Source organism: Fringilla coelebs (genome assembly GCF_963513975.1).
Source record: "Fringilla coelebs genome assembly, chromosome: 9".
In the NCBI taxonomy this organism is placed as follows: domain Eukaryota; kingdom Metazoa; phylum Chordata; class Aves; order Passeriformes; family Fringillidae; genus Fringilla; species Fringilla coelebs.
In genome coordinates, this window is record NC_140067.1 from 11058441 (window position 1) to 11073118 (window position 14678).

Below are 14678 nucleotides of genomic sequence, written 5' to 3' on the forward strand. Positions count from 1 at the left end.
CATCCTTTCCCAGCCATTTTCCACCCTCCCCTCACACCGCTCAGCCCCGCAGGCAGAGCCCGCCCGGCCCCTCAAGCCCCGCCGCGGCGGGCGTGGCCACGGAACGGGCGGGACGCGGCGGGCGCGTCGATTGGCCCTGACTCTCCTGGGGGCGGAGCTCTGCACTTTCTGCCAATCGGCAGCGGCGAAGGGGCGGGGCTTCCCGCTTTAATGGCGGGGGCGGCCGTGGCGGCGGCAGAGCGGGGTGCGGCTGGTGGTGAGTGCGGGTGGCCGTGGGGTGGAGGGTGTGGGGGCTCGGTCTTGCCTGGTGAGGGGGGTGGGCTAGGGATGTCTGGTCTGTTCTAGCGGTCATTTGGGAAGTTTGCGGAGGGGGAGTTCGGGTGGAGGTGTCCGACTTTAGCGGTGGGTAGAGGCTGGTCATTGGGGTGTGCTGAGGGGGCTTCGGAGGGTGGTTGTAGAGCCGGAGGATGCTGAGGAGGCCTTAGTACGGTTCAGCTGCTTTGGGGGGTTAAGCTTTGCTGCCAGGAACGGTGGGTCCTGCCCCGGGGAAGCCATGTGCTGGCTTGGCACCTGTTAGCTAGCCTGCCGGAGAAGGCTCGTGTGTGTATATGTCCATTTTCCCGTCACCTGGGATGCTCACGGTCGTGGGAGGAGGTGTGTGGTGTCTCCTCACCACAGGGGTGGGGAGGCCGTGGCCTGATGGGTGGGATGGGTGTTGTGATACTGTGACGTGCCCTTGGCGGGTGATCACGCTGGGTGCGGCTGTAGAGGCTGTCACCCCCCCGGAAAGGGGGGGTCCCCGCAGTGCTGTGTGGCAAGCCCACCGGCGTGCAAACCTGCCCGTGTCAGACGGAGGGACACAAGTGGAGTCCGAGCTGAGCTGTTGAAGTGTTTTTTGGGTTTGGTTTCTGGTTTTTTTGTTGGTTTTTTTTTTTTTCTTAAAAGCAACAGGATCCTGTGAGGAGCTGTAGTGCTCCTTGGCTCACAGCCTGGTGCCGCTGTCTCAGCGCACCCATGGTGCCAGGGAAGGGTGCAATTCCCTTCCGCAGTCGGCTGCTCTCCTTCGGGGCAGAGCTGGCCCCTCTGTGCGAGACAGGGATGCCCTCTCGGCCGGCCGGGAGGAAGGATTGTCCCTCCACGCTGTGTGCCGTGGTACAAACACCGGCCTCTGCCAGAGGCCGCGCTTGGTCCCGGCCGTGACGGGGCTGCCTCCCCACAGCTGGCCGGTGGCCCGAGCCCAGGGTACGCCTGCTTCTCGGCTCAGGGACCGCTGGCTGCGCAGCCTCAGGAGCGAGATCGGCATCGCCCTGTTGGCGTTTTGGCGGGATTGTCCCAACTCCATAGGCAGCGGAGTAGCCCTGCGGGCTCGCTGAAAGGTGGCTGAACCCTCACACATCGCGGCGGCAGCGCGGGGCCTCTCTGGGCCCGCTGCGGCCCTTCCCAGCCGCGCAGGCCCCGCTTCCGGGCCCGTCCGCGCCACACCCGAGTCGGGCCGGGAACCGCCCGGGCGGGGGGACCCGGCGCTCCCTCCGGCGGCAGTGGGTCCGGGGCCTTTGCCAGAGGGACTCGCAGGGGTGGCAGCAAGGCTGAGCGGGGCTGTACCCGGCTCTTGTCGTGGGCACCGGGCTGAGAGCTGCGGGTACCCTGAGCAGCCGAGGGCTGTGGTCTCCTGGGGCTTCTCTGCAGCGGGGCGCGAGCAGCCCCCGGCGGCCGGGGAGCTTTCTTTTACCCAGCCGTCGGCATCAATGTAACCATTCAGATGGCTCTTCCCTCCTCCTCCTCCGGGCAGAGTGGCAGTACCAGGCCTCCCCCGCTGCTGCGACACAATGTCAGCTTTGAGTGCCGGCTCGTGTAGGTGCTTGGCCTCCCGCTGGCCCTCGCTCTGGAACGCGGTGGCAGGAGGAGGAGGAGGTGGTCACTGTCACCCCCCGGTAGCAGCAGTTGCCGGGCCTCGCGCGGACCTGGCACTGGTGTGGTCGTGCACAGGGGGCTGTGCTTCCTGGACCACTGTGGGATCGATAACCACTGGCAGTACCGGGCTTGGTGTGTACTGCCAGTGAGCCCGTTCCTCTGTTGTAGCGAAGAGGAAACTGGGAAAGCTACTTATTTTTACGTTGTAACAGACTAAACGAGGCAGCATAAATAGGCATTGGAACAAGAGGCTAAGCTTTGGGGGTGGTAGTCTATGCCTCAGTGCCTGGGCTGCTGCTTGCAGAGGGGCTGTCAGGTGCTTTCCCTGTGACTGATCATGTTGGTTCTGAAGTCTTAAAGGCAGGGAAGGAAAAGTGGGGTGAATACCCCTTCCTATGCTCAGTGGGCAGCATGGAATAACACTGGGTGCTTTACCAGCTAGTGCATTTCCTCAGAGCATCTCTTCTTCTCCTGGATGCCAGGATTGCCTGTGCAGCAGTGCATCAATCTTGCTGTGCTGTCCCAAATTGATCACCTTCTCTTCTACCAGAATGCAGCCAGGGCAGATTCCTAGCTGGATGGAGCTGACCTTCCCACTAGACCTGCTGGGCAGCTTCTTGAGGGTAGTTTAGAGTCAAACAGCTGGCTGAACCCTTGGGGCTTGGCTGAGACTGCTGTGCCTTATCTCTTTCCTAGGAAACCCCTCTAGCTCATGGGTGTGAGCTGCTAACAGCCTGTTCCTATGAGAAACAGCAAGATGCCAGTTGTTGCAGCATCTACTTGCTACATCTTGCTGCGGGGATTAAGCTGTGCCACCCACACACCCTGTGGTCCTGCCTCATGTTGTGTTCTTATTTTTGTTTCCTGAAAGCCCATTGTTGGGGAGGGGGGGGATTATGTGGTCCTTCAGGGAGGAAATGTAATATGAAATTACTGCTAAAACTGAGACTTGTGAGTAAAGGCTCACTCTGACCTAGAGGTATCTCATACCATATGTTAGAGATAAAAGATAAGGGAACTTATTGAAGTTGCATAGTGTCTCCTTTCTCTCATGGTGGAGAAAAGCTTTGCATCCTGAGGACCTCTGAAGCTGGTATCAGGGGCAGGTGCTTGACTGGGTGATGTCCTTGAATGTTACAGGTGAATGCTTTCTTCTTTTCTGCTGGGAGTTACAGCACAGTGAACACTCAGCCTGAGATGCTTACAAGGGACCCTGGGAGTGGTGACTGTGATGGCCCAAGAGATGCTCTGTGCTTTTGTATTGGAGTTCTGGTAGTTGTGCCCTGCTGGCTGTCAGATGGTGGGAGTACTTGGGCTGGAAAGTCTGGTTCTTGCCAGTCAAACAGGTGAGGCAGCTTGGGCTTTTATAGGGAGGAGACGGTCCCCAGGAGCCAGGACTCTTCCCTGCAGGAGTTGTGGGCTGCTGTTGCTCAGAGATGACAAGTTGCTACTGCCACAGCCTATTCCCCACCATCAGGCTGTTGTCTGCATTCTGAGCCTTAGTGGCTTGAGGGTGGTGGAGGTGGTAACTGGGTCTCCTGTTTTTTGATTTAGTGTGTCATAGGATCAATTCTTCACTCTGAGATGGGTTGGGGTGGTGAGCTGTTACTGGCAGCAAGTTGTCCAGCTTTGTTGCAAGGAGCTCTGTTACCCTGTGGATCAGATCAGCTAGCTTGCTCTCATAGTTTAACATTTGCTCTGTGCACGCACAGATTTTGTAACTCATGCTGCTTCTACTTAACCCTAAGAGGCTTTCCCTGTCTGTACAGCAGTAGAAGCAAGTGCACTGACTTTGAGTGGTCAGTCCACACCTGTGTTGTGATAGTGCAGTATGAAGTCTGGCTTTCTTTGTGCTTGGAAGGCTGTGAACCTTCTTGAATGCGGTAACCATTAAGCCTCAGGCGTGTTGGATTCTAGGTGCATATACTGTGCTACTGGAGTATGACATCTTCATATTGTCAGAGAACATCCTGCTCTCTTGTTAGAAGATTGTGTGACTGCACTGCCTTCTTGGTGTGGAGGGTACAGGACCCAAAGCTGGTGTTGTGGTAAGTTCCAGGCAGTGGCCCCTTGTCTTGTTGAGAAGTGGCTCTGGTTTCATACCTGGGCTTTTTGAATAGTTCAAATAAAGCTGTTGGAGAGAATTTGTGAGTAGATCTTTCTGCATCTTGCTTTGTAGATTTTAGTCTCCATCTTGTCTTGATGTACCTCTCAAATTAATGCACAGGCCTGAGTGGGGCAGAGCACACTAATCATTACTGTGTCATGATTACAGTCAGGGCTGTGAGAACAGAGGTGAAGCCTTGTATTGAGGCATTTGCATAGTGATTAAAACCAGAGACAAGGGCTGTGGTACAGCCTGTCCCACCTCCAGATAGGGGTACTCTGTTTCTTTGCTAGGTGGCTTTAGAAGGCTGACCTGATTTTGGATGCAGGTGTTAGAAGTTGACCTAGCTCAATGTAGCCCTGCTTGCCCTCCTGTCACCTGCCTAGTTCTGTCCTTCCTGTGCTCTGTGCACTCTGGGAAGCTGCTGGGTGCTTTCACCTGGTGCTGTATAAGGGAGTGACACAGATCAATATGGTTATTCAGAAAGGAAATACCTTATTTTCCACTTCTGTTGGTATCTCATATTGTTTCTTTTTTTTTCTTTACTCCTTTGTTCCTCGTTATGTCAGATTTTCTTTCTAATGTTGCCTTTTCTGGTTTTTTCCTCATCTCATCTGCTCTCATCTCTACTAATATCAGTTCTCTGAATATGCAGCCACCAGCTTTGAATGTGATAAGGAGTAAACCTACTCTTTACAGCTTGGGGAGGTGCTGCCCCTGAAAAGAGTATGCTGTGCATATTAAACCTCTTACTGCAAAGTATGCTCTTGTGTGACCTTGAAGGCTGATTATCTGCCTTGATTTTTGTACAAGATTACCAAGTGCCATTGCAATGGCTGTTCCCCTGAAAGCTTATGAGGTGCCACACTGACAGTCAGAGCTCTCCTGCTAATCTGGGAGTCTCCTCTTGCTTTCCCTGCTTCCAGTGAGTATGGGAAGGGGAGAGCTTAATCTGTTTGTAGCATGCTATCCAAAGGCCTCAGGGTTTTACAGCCAGTGTGTGAGAGAGTGGTAGGGTATTAACACACACTTGGTGAGGATGAGGAAACTGCTCTACTTCAGGCAGGGCACTTCCTGGCACTTGGATCCAGTGTGCCAGGAGCAGCACCCAGCCAGTGTGATTCCCTCACTGGCTGCAATGGCAGCTCTTGCAAGAGCTGTTACATATCACAGCTCTGAGAGTTTGCATCCCTTATGTCTCTCAGTACCTCCTGTACTGACTTCAGAATATGCTGCCGTAGAGGATACGGTACCAGGTTGTTGGCCATGTCCTTTGACACTCAGCATGAAGCATATGAGCCAGAGGAAATGACTTATGGATAGGATTCAAATCGGAAAACTTATCTGGTGGTACTAGCATAAAGTTTCCTTGTAGTCTTTGTAGTTAGGTTGTGAATGGAGTTCTGGGAATGGTTATTCTCAATTTCCAATCAAAGTTTGCCCCAAGTCCTCAGAGCTGAGGTGCCAGGCTAGCAGAGTTGCTTTACTGCCCATATCTTTCCACACATAAAACATAGAAGCTCTGGTTGTCCTGCCAGACTTGTCTTCTGTGGCTGGTGAGCTGGTGACAGGCATGTCTTTATACTGATTTCTTTTGAGAAAAAACATGACTTTAGAAGCATGTGGACAATGCTATCTTAACTTGAGTCTTCAGTGAATGGCTGAAATTATTAGCAGGAATGCAAGTGTACTTGAATACAGCTCTCCTGTTGAGCAGCCTCTGCTGCATATGTTTGAGCTGGTGTTAGGAGGTGCTGTGTGTAAAATAAGTGTGTACTGCCTGGTTACAAGCCCCTTTCACTGTGCTCAGCTTTCACCGAGCACAGAACAGCAGACAGTGGAGATCCAAATTCAGTTTTCTGTGCTTCACTGTACCCTTCAGTCTTAGAGTGATCCCACTACAGAGTTGATAGAAAACAGGGGTTTGCAGCTTAATCCTGGCTGGGCTCCTTCTCTCTCTTGTCTTGCTCTGACTGCCTTGCTGCCTGTGTGTTGTTTGGGGCAGATAAATTTTCGTGTTGCTCATCTTGCTGGATTCACTTGTGCATAAGCTCAGGAAAGCTGCTGGAGATGTGGCTGTCATCTCTTGGTGGTGATGTTTTGTGGTGCCAGCCTTGTGTGTGCAGTACACACCCCTATCTGTGGCTGGCTTGATCAGTTCCACTCTTCTGCAGGGGAATATAGCTTGTGGGCACATGGGGCTGCGTGCAGGCTTTGCTGGACCCCGTGGTGACTTTCTGGAATGGTAGGCAATTGGGTAGGTGCTGTGGTGGGGAGATGGGGGGAGGAAGATGCCTCTTCCTGAGAGGTGGTGGAGCTCAAAGCTGCATCAGGCAGCAAGCCTTGTTGCCAGCTTGTAGGTCAGGGATGTGAGTTAGTTTCACATCTGGCCAACTGATTATCTTCTGACCTTTGGGGGCTGCTACTCTCTGGGAAGCCCTACAGGGTCAGGCCTGCTTTAGCCAGTTCAGCAAGGGCCCTGTGCCAGCTCTCCCTGGGGTGGCAGCTCTGTGGCCACCTACCAGATGGTTTTGGTGCTGCCTTTAATTAAACTAGTGGGGAGATGAGGGTGTTTGCTTTTGCACTTATTACAGGACTGATTTCTGACCTGAATGCTGAGGAGTAGGAGTGTTCGATGTCTGGGGCAGAGTCTGTTGCTTGCAGATAGTTATGTGGGGAGATGTGTGCCCTGCAAGGCTGTAAACAAAACTAACTGGGTTGAGCTCTGGTCTCTGTCAGTGTCGTGGTTCTGACAGTGCTGTGGTCTGACTGGGGCTGGTCATAAAAGGCCTTGCTGCTGCTGCTGAAGTTGCACTAATTAGCTGTATAGCTTGCTGGAAATATGCAGTCTACACATTGTTTGGTGTAAGCAAGTATTTAATCCTTGATGTTGGTTACTGGAGCAGATTGTGGCGTGATACCCTAGTTTGCAAATAGTGGGAACTTTTTGTCTGACATGGGGAAGCGACTCCCTGTTGCTGAGAGATAGGAGCTGTGTTGCAAGGTTTCTCTGTATCATCTAGGGTGTGTTCGGGCCCCTAGGGTTTCTGCTCATTTGGGATGCTTGGACCTATTTGCTTGATTTCTCTTCAGCTGTTCAAGGCCCAGCTTTGGGTTCTGCATCTCTTCCCAACTCCGTGCTTAAGAAGGTCAGGATTTAGGAGGAGTTAAAGTAAGTGTCCCCCATGTGCAGAGAGGACAGATCCAACCAAAGAGCTGTGATATAACCTGCAGTGTGTGATGTGTAGTGTGGAGTGCAGTAAGGGCTGATGCCTGTCTGGATGGTGAACCCCTCTCAAAGTGCGAAGGGGTGCTGTGCACAGAGGAGAGTTCAGGTTCCTGCACAATTGGTGCTCTGTGCTGGAAAACCCCTGCCTGCAGCAGAAAGGCTGGCATGGAGCAGTCATGGCTTATGCAGGCAAGTGCACTTCACATCCCCCTGCCTAGTGAAGGTAACTCTTGGGTGTGCCCTGCAACTCCCACTTTGCTGCTCAACTGTCAACACCCCAAGGTCAGTGCCCCTTGAGGGACAGAAGAGGGCAAGACATACCTGCATCTGCTCACTGAGCAAGGCATACTTTGGCCACTTTGATGTAGGATGATGTAGCATGCCAGTGGGGACAGATGCTAGGTCTTCCAAAGACCTGAAGACCTCAGGGGCTTCTCTGGATTTGTGGTTGCTCTGTTAGCTTAATGTAGCAGGATGTTGCTCTGCCTAGAGAAACCAAGGAAAACTTATAGGTCCTTTCCATAAGGGCCTGTAGCATAATTCTACTATTTCTGTCTTGGTAGCAATCTAGGTGCTTGCCCAGAGCCTGTATTCAGGACAAGTCAAATGCTTCCCAACTTCCTTGGCATGTGTGGCTGTAGGAGTGTCTGAGGTGCTTCACAAAACAGCAATAATACAGACTTGTTACTGTTCACACTGGTGGGCACTTTCGTGCTAGTCCTAGTTTGAAATGGGCTTCTCCCACTGCTTGGGGGAATAGCTGTCATGGACCCTGAATTGTTTTGACCTGGGGTCCTAGTTGACCAGTGGTACTGGAGGCTTTGGCCTGGGGTCAGGGAAGTGATCCATAGTGTCTGAGCTAAAGTGTGTTTCTGCAGTGTGAGATGTAGCTTTGAGCTCAGACAGCTGACACTCTCTTCCATCCTAGCCTGCTCAAAATAGGCAAGTACTCGGCAGGATTTTTGTCTCTTCCCTGGACCTGTAGTGAGGCTGACTCATTCACCTTGATAAGATAAACACAGACCTTGAGTAGTCAGGTGCCTCTGCTGGGAACTGACTCTTGAGGGCTCCTCAATCTAGCAAATAAAGGTGTAGCTGGATGTAGTGGTTGAAGCTGAAACTAGACAGACAAGTTTGGAGCTCGCTCTTAGCCATTAAAGCAACATAAAGCTCAGCAGCTTTCCAGACTTGTACTTACTGCGTTTCCCACAGTGAGCCTTGAGTGTCTCTTAAGGATGCAATAGTTCCTGCTACGCTTTTAGCTGGCCTTTGCTGCACGTGGTGAGTGGATTATCTTGGCAGTACCCAGAACCTTAAATATTACTTGTATCACGGTGATACTACAAGTGAGTATTACTTGCTATTAAACCCTTTGAAACCTTGCTTGGGAGGGTGAATGTGTATTTTGCTGCTGAGGTGCCCCTGATGTTTGGGGGGATCAGTCCTGAGTGGGCTTTCCCCTATTGCTCCATCTGCTTCCAAGATGGCACAAGGAACCACCTTCTGTGCTTTCTGAAACACAGCAAAACTTCTTGGGCTCTGTCCTTGGGCTGCATGGCTGTGCAGGCTGCTTTGGAGCCTTGCTTTGTGGAATGGGTGTTTTGGAGGATTGAGGTGAAGGAGGAGACTTCTTCCTGCCTGCTGCCCTTGCAAAGAGGTTAAGTGGCACTCCTCAGTCTGGAGGAATGCAGAGGGTATGACTGGGCAGGCACTGCTGCTGCACCAAACTGATTAGCAGGGAATGGTGAGCCAGAATGGTGTATGCCAGGCCCCCCTGAAGATTACTGCTGGCAAAGCCTGCCATGGAGGTGCCTGGTGGCTCTGCAAAGGAAGTGTGTGCTGCCATCCTGCCTACAGCAAAGATGACATTGAGTTCTTCCTCTTGCTGTGAAGCTGAAGGAGCAGTGCTGGCGTTGGCTGGTGAGGGCTTGAGGTGGCAGTGGCTGCTGAGTACTCGGGGACCTTACTGGGAAGAAGGGTACTCTGGCTTCAGCTTCCGGGCTGCTGGTCTGGAAGAGGCCATGTGCTTCCTGGTGGTGACAGTAATATACCTCTGGGAAGACTGGGCTGGGGACCCATTTCCCCAGGCCATGCATGGGCAGTGACTCCAGTGCACCTTCTTGGAGGGAAGGGGTAGGTGCAGTGTCTGGTAGCAGCTGTGGGGAATGCCTCCCTTGCAGATGGATGAGTTGGGCAAGGCTGGGCCTATGCTCTGCCTCCCTTCCTGCTGCTCTGGTGTCCTGTTGGTTGGGGAGCACAGGGGATGGGTGAGGGTGTTTAAAACTTGCCTGCAGCAGTAAGAGCCTGGGCCCTTCCTGCTTTTCTGGAGAGCGTCTGCTCAGATCGCTTTCTGGTGTGTGTTCATACTGAGGCTGAGCAAGTGTGGGGAGTGCCAGTCCTTCTCCCTGCAGCCTTCCATCGTATGGCTTTCTCTTGTCTGGAAGGGGAGTGGAAATGCCATTGCCAAGCAGGATGCACCTGGCCTCTGAGGTACTAGGTTATATGGTAGTAGTTTCTTGTTCGGAGGGTTTTGTGCAAGGATGTGAAACCAGGAACTTTGACGCTAGAAACTGATGCTTGTTTCTGAACCTCTGGATTTCCTTCCTCATGTAATGGGCCTGCCAGTGATGGTGTGCTGCTACTGTGGTGGGAATCAGTTGGCAGGAGCCCAAAGCTGACCACAAAAGGCCCTGTGCTGTGGAGAGTGTGGGCCAGCCCTGCATCTCTGCTCCAGCGTCAGACAGAGAAGTGTGCTGAGTAGGTATGGCTGCCAGTGCTGCTGGCAATGTCATGGTGCTTGTGGATGATAATGCTTGAGCTTGTACAGCAAGAGCAAGATTAAGGGGCTGGAGATACAGTGCTGAGGTTGGAAGCTTTCCTAGCTGGCTTGAAATGTTGGGTTCTTGCCTTGGAAGGACTGCTGGCATTTGATGATGGGAAACAGAGCCAGGCTCTGTGAGAAGTGAGGAGGCCTGTGGATCCTGGAAAGTGGATTCTGGTGTGTGATCAGCTTAAAGTAATACTGGCCAGATACATGACTATTTCTCTGAAATTGGGCTTGGAGTTTACTGACCTACAGGGCTGTGCTCTGTAGTCTGCTGTCTTGGGAAAACAACTACTTGATCTTCCCTGTCTCTTTCCACAGAGACACTGCCACCACCATGGAGGGGATTGTGACTATGTATCAGGACTTCATGAAGAAAGCAGGTCAGTGTTTGCCTCTGCCCAGCTATCAGACAGGAAGTACTACATGCTTTACTGCCGGAGGCACTGTGGGGTGGTCTGGCATTCCTGAAGCGCCCCTTGGTGTAACTGCATCCTGCCTTTGCCCTTACACAGATGCAATTTTGGGGATTTTGAGCTGCCTGTTATGAGGCTGTCTTGCATCAGTGCCTGTGTAAATTGTTTTGGGGCACTTGTGGTCTCCTGGGCAGATGATCTCCTGGCTGCCCTGCAGCATGGCTTCAGGCTATACTGTGCTGAGTCTGGCTGATTTAACCAGCCTCTGCTCCCAGACTGCTTCCTTACTTGCACTTGTGTCCTAGAACAGGATGCCGTGCCCTTACCTCCACTGTGGCAGTAGCACTGCTGGCAGCAGGCTGGGGTGAGGATGCTAACTGCTCTGCACTGTGGCTCTTTCTGCAGACCCCCGCATTGCTGATTATCCACTGATGCAGTCCCCATTCCTTGTGATGGGCATCCTTCTGGGATATGTCTACTTTGTCCTGTCCTTGGGCCCCCGGCTAATGGCCAACAGGAAGCCTCTAAACCTGAAGAAGTTCATGGTGCTATACAACTTCTTTCTGGTGGGACTCTCCCTTTACATAGTCTATGAGGTGAGTTGTCGGTAGCTTGGTCGGGCATGTGTAAAGCAGCGTGTGCAGGCTCTGTGGGTGATGGGGAGCCCTTTTCCTGGCTGTTCCCTGCCCTTCTGTGCAGAGCTTGACATGCAGTGTGTTAGGCCTCACCCTGATGATGCTCTTGTTGCAGTTCCTGATGGCAGGGTGGCTCACTGGGTACACCTGGCGATGTGACCCTGTAGACTTCTCACAGGACCCCAAGGCCCTCAGGGTGAGTTCATGTCCCTCTCCTGATAAGTGGGGATAGCCTTTAGTGCTTCTATTTGGATGGCAGGGTCACAGCTCCTGCCTTTCCTGAGGCAGAGGATGTGTAGTCTCTGGGCCTTGGATTCATGCCAGGATAACTGTATGAAGCCCTTCACTCACTGGGCTTCTTCAGGCTGAGGCAGGTCTCTAATGTTAACCTGTTCTGTTACAGATGGTCAGTGTTGCTTGGCTCTTTGTTTTCTCCAAGTTCATTGAACTGACAGACACGGTGAGTTACTGAGAAGGCTTTTTCACTGCTTGCTGGGCAGAGAGCTGAGCCCAGTGTATTTGGGGTAGGTAGCTTCTGCAGCCCTTCCAGTCTGACCTGGTAGTGCTTCTGTCTGGTGTCACTGCCAAGGAGGCCACCCTGGAATATTAGTGCTGAGGCCACTTTTTACATGCTGCAGCTCTGGAAGCTGTGGGGTAACCTCTAATGACAATGAGTGGGGAGGGAGGGAAGCATCACTGAGAAGACACACTGAACAGCTGTAGCTGCTCCCAGGGCTGCAGGTTCTTAATCCTATTGGGCTTTCATTGCAGGTGATCTTTGTCCTGCGGAAGAAGAATGAGCAGGTCACATTCCTGCACCTTTTCCACCATTCTGTTCTGCCATGGAGCTGGTGGTGGGGAGCCAAGTTTGGTCCAGGTAAGATGGCAACTGTTTGGGTGCATGGATTGAGTAGTGTTACCCCAGCATGCTGAGAAGGGGTTTTTGGCCCTGTTCTGCTCTTAGCAGCTCTGTGTAGTGCTGATTCCTGTGGAGTATTGACTTACACTAAGGAAAATCTATCTTAACAGGGGGAATGGGCTCATTCCATGCCATGATCAATTCCATGGTGCATGTTGTCATGTATTTCTACTATGGGCTCTCAGCAGCAGGACCTGCCTTTCAGAAGTACCTGTGGTGGAAGAAGCACATCACAGCCATCCAGCTGGTGAGTCTGTGTGGTAGAGCAGAGCATGTGCCTGATGTGAAGGGCAGGCCAGCCCTCGTACCTTTGAAAGGCGCAGCCAGCAGCAGTTTTCCCCTCTGTAGCATATTGCTCTGAGTTTTTATCAGCTCTGCCCCACTGTGGGCCTCTGATAGCCCTACCAGCCTGGTTGGGGTGTGTGTGTTGTTCAGCTCCTGGGCTGCAGCTGTGTTGGGAGGTGCAGTAATCCATGGGTTTCTGGGCTTTATGAGTCTGAATGCCTCACCATAGGGACCTCTGCTTCAGAGTGGGAAAGGTGTCTAGGTGTTGCTTTAAAAATAAGGTCTCTAGTGGTTTCCCTGACCCTGCTCCCATGAATAACTTGTTCTTACTCTGCCTTGCTCCCAGGCACAGTTTGTGATTGTCTCCGTCCACATCTCCCAGTATTACTTCATGCCCAACTGCCAGTACCAGTTCCCCATCTTCATTCACCTTATCTGGATCTATGGGACCATCTTCTTCATCCTCTTCTCCAACTTTTGGTACCAGTCCTACACCAAGGGCAAACGGTTGCCCAGGGTGGCTCAACAAGAAGCCCAGCACAACGGTAGCAGCATCCATGAAAATGGCACTGTCACCAATGGCAAGGTCAAAGCCAACTAGAGGGTAAAGTGCTCCCAGAGCCAATGAGAGCCCCGGGGCAGAGGCAGCTGGGACCTGTCCCTCTGCTCCTGGGTGCCACTAGCCAAGTCAAGTGCCTACAGACTGTTGTACCCCTGTGCCCAGTCCTGCTGTCCCCTGTCTGCATGCTCAGCCCCTCTGCTCTGGGCAGCCATGGGCCACTTCCCCTCCTGGGAGGGCTTGTGCTGTTTCTCAGTGTTGCTGAGCAGAGAGGCAGCTGCCTGCATCACAGCTGTGGGGCTGCAGTCCCATTCCAGTGTTTCCAAAGGAACTTTCCCCAAGTGCCTACATCTGGCTCTTCTGCCTAGGGGCCATTTCCTTCTGAGTAGGACCAAAAGAAGAGACCGCTTCCTGTCCTGGTGCCCTCTCCTCTTCCCTGTCTCACACGAGCTTGTAGGGATGAGCAGACTCATCCCTGGCTGCTTGTTACTGCCAGCTCATGTGTGAGTGCTCCTGCTCTACGATGCCTTGTGCCACTTTGTTCCATGCCACAGTGCTGCATGTCCCTTCTGGTCCCTGTGTGCCCAGCTTGGGAGTCCTGCCCCGGCATATCTGTGCCCAGGTGCCTGTGGAGAACGTAGGGGCAGTACTTATGGGACTTAAGGGCCCAGACCTGCCCAGTACGGTACCCATGCCCTGTGCATAGTACATAGCAAGCGCTGTGACAGCCTGAAAGGCTTCCCTCATGTGATAAGCCCAGGCTGCCTTGCTGTTCTTGTGCCTGGGCTGGGTGCTCAGTGTGTGCTTAAGCCACACTTACCTGATCCTCTAAGGCAGCTGGTGGCTTGCTCCACAGTGGGGGAGACCAAGCTCAGCCTAGTCTTGGACCACTTCCATTTCTGTAATTCAAGACTTGAGCAATAAGTGCCCCTAAAATCAGCTCCTGGGCTCTCCTGCTTGGGTCCAGCCCTGCTCTGGCCTAGCCTGAGTACAGTAGAGGGTGGTTTTAAGTGTGCTTGGCTGTGGTGCAAGTGTGAGCACCTCTTGCCTCTGTGGATCTGACTGGGCCTGTGTGAAGATGTGCTCTGTGTCCTTCAGCAGGGCAGTGCAGCAGCTCTCCTGGCCTGGTGCCTGTCACCTGCTCTGATTGTAACCAAAACATGCTGATGGCCTCGAGGACGAGGTGAAGGAGCCAGGCCCTGTCAGATTGGGCTGCTCTTCTATCACAAATAAACAAACAGAAGGAGAAATGGCTCTGTCCTCTTGTTTTCTTGGCTCAATATAAGCAAAAGCTCTTCCAGGTGCTTGGTCCTGCCCAGCATGGTTGAAGGCAGCGCTGGGAGAGCAGCTGGTGTAGCAGGTTTGTGCTGGGGGAAGAGGGTGATAGTTGTGTGCTGATGAAGCAGATGGCAAATTGTTTCCAACTGTTTTGGTAGAGCAGTGCTCAGGGCTGGATGTGTGTCAAGGCTTCTGTTGTGAAAGTGACTCCACCCTGTCAAAAAATGGTTGGGGTGGAGTGTGGGTGTGGGCTGGGCCCTGGGCTACCTGCCCAGGAAGAACTGCTTTTCAGAAATTATGGGGATTTGAGGTATGGCAGAGCAGGGAAGAGAAACTTTGGAAACTTGAGTGCTTGAGAAACAGCAGGTTTTTTCTCTCTGAACCTGCCAAAGCAAAAACTGCTGCTATCTGTGAATGCCCCTGCATTCTGGATCTGGTGCACAATGTAGCTTGGTCAGAGGAAGGTTGCTGTCTTGCTTTTGCTGCAGAAGTGCATCTTTGCCTGGCTGGGCTCT

At 52.8% G+C, this 14678-nt stretch overlaps 1 protein-coding gene across 3 annotated transcripts; it reads left to right on the forward strand.

Moving 5' to 3' along the window:
* The first annotated feature begins 219 nt into the window (after positions 1–219).
* Positions 220–14120, forward strand: ELOVL1 (ELOVL fatty acid elongase 1). 3 transcript variants are annotated; one of them, XM_084211284.1, is made up of 8 exons: positions 220–256; positions 10393–10454; positions 10893–11083; positions 11238–11318; positions 11526–11582; positions 11894–11999; positions 12152–12288; positions 12673–14120. In XM_084211284.1, exons 2-8 carry the CDS (start codon positions 10409–10411, stop codon positions 12925–12927), a joined length of 873 nt encoding a protein of 290 aa, XP_084067410.1. In that variant the 5' UTR covers positions 220–256; positions 10393–10408; the 3' UTR covers positions 12928–14120. The 3 variants fall into 3 exon arrangements, with proteins under 3 accessions (XP_084067410.1, XP_084067412.1, XP_084067411.1); XM_084211286.1 differs by having other exon boundaries at positions 12227–12288; XM_084211285.1 differs by lacking the exon at positions 220–256 and adding an exon at positions 1155–1376.
* The last annotated feature ends 558 nt before the right edge of the window (positions 14121–14678 follow it).

Bases quoted from the DNA above. Each gene is read 5' to 3' on its own strand.
- ELOVL1 (XM_084211284.1), top strand. From the start codon at position 10,409: ATGGAGGGGATTGTGACTATGTATCAGGACTTCATGAAGAAAGCAG. The intron at 10,455-10,892 runs GTCAGTGTTTGC...CTCTTTCTGCAG, and splicing joins GGACTTCATGAAGAAAGCAG to ACCCCCGCATTGCTGATTAT. The intron at 11,583-11,893 runs GTGAGTTACTGA...CTTTCATTGCAG, and splicing joins TCATTGAACTGACAGACACG to GTGATCTTTGTCCTGCGGAA.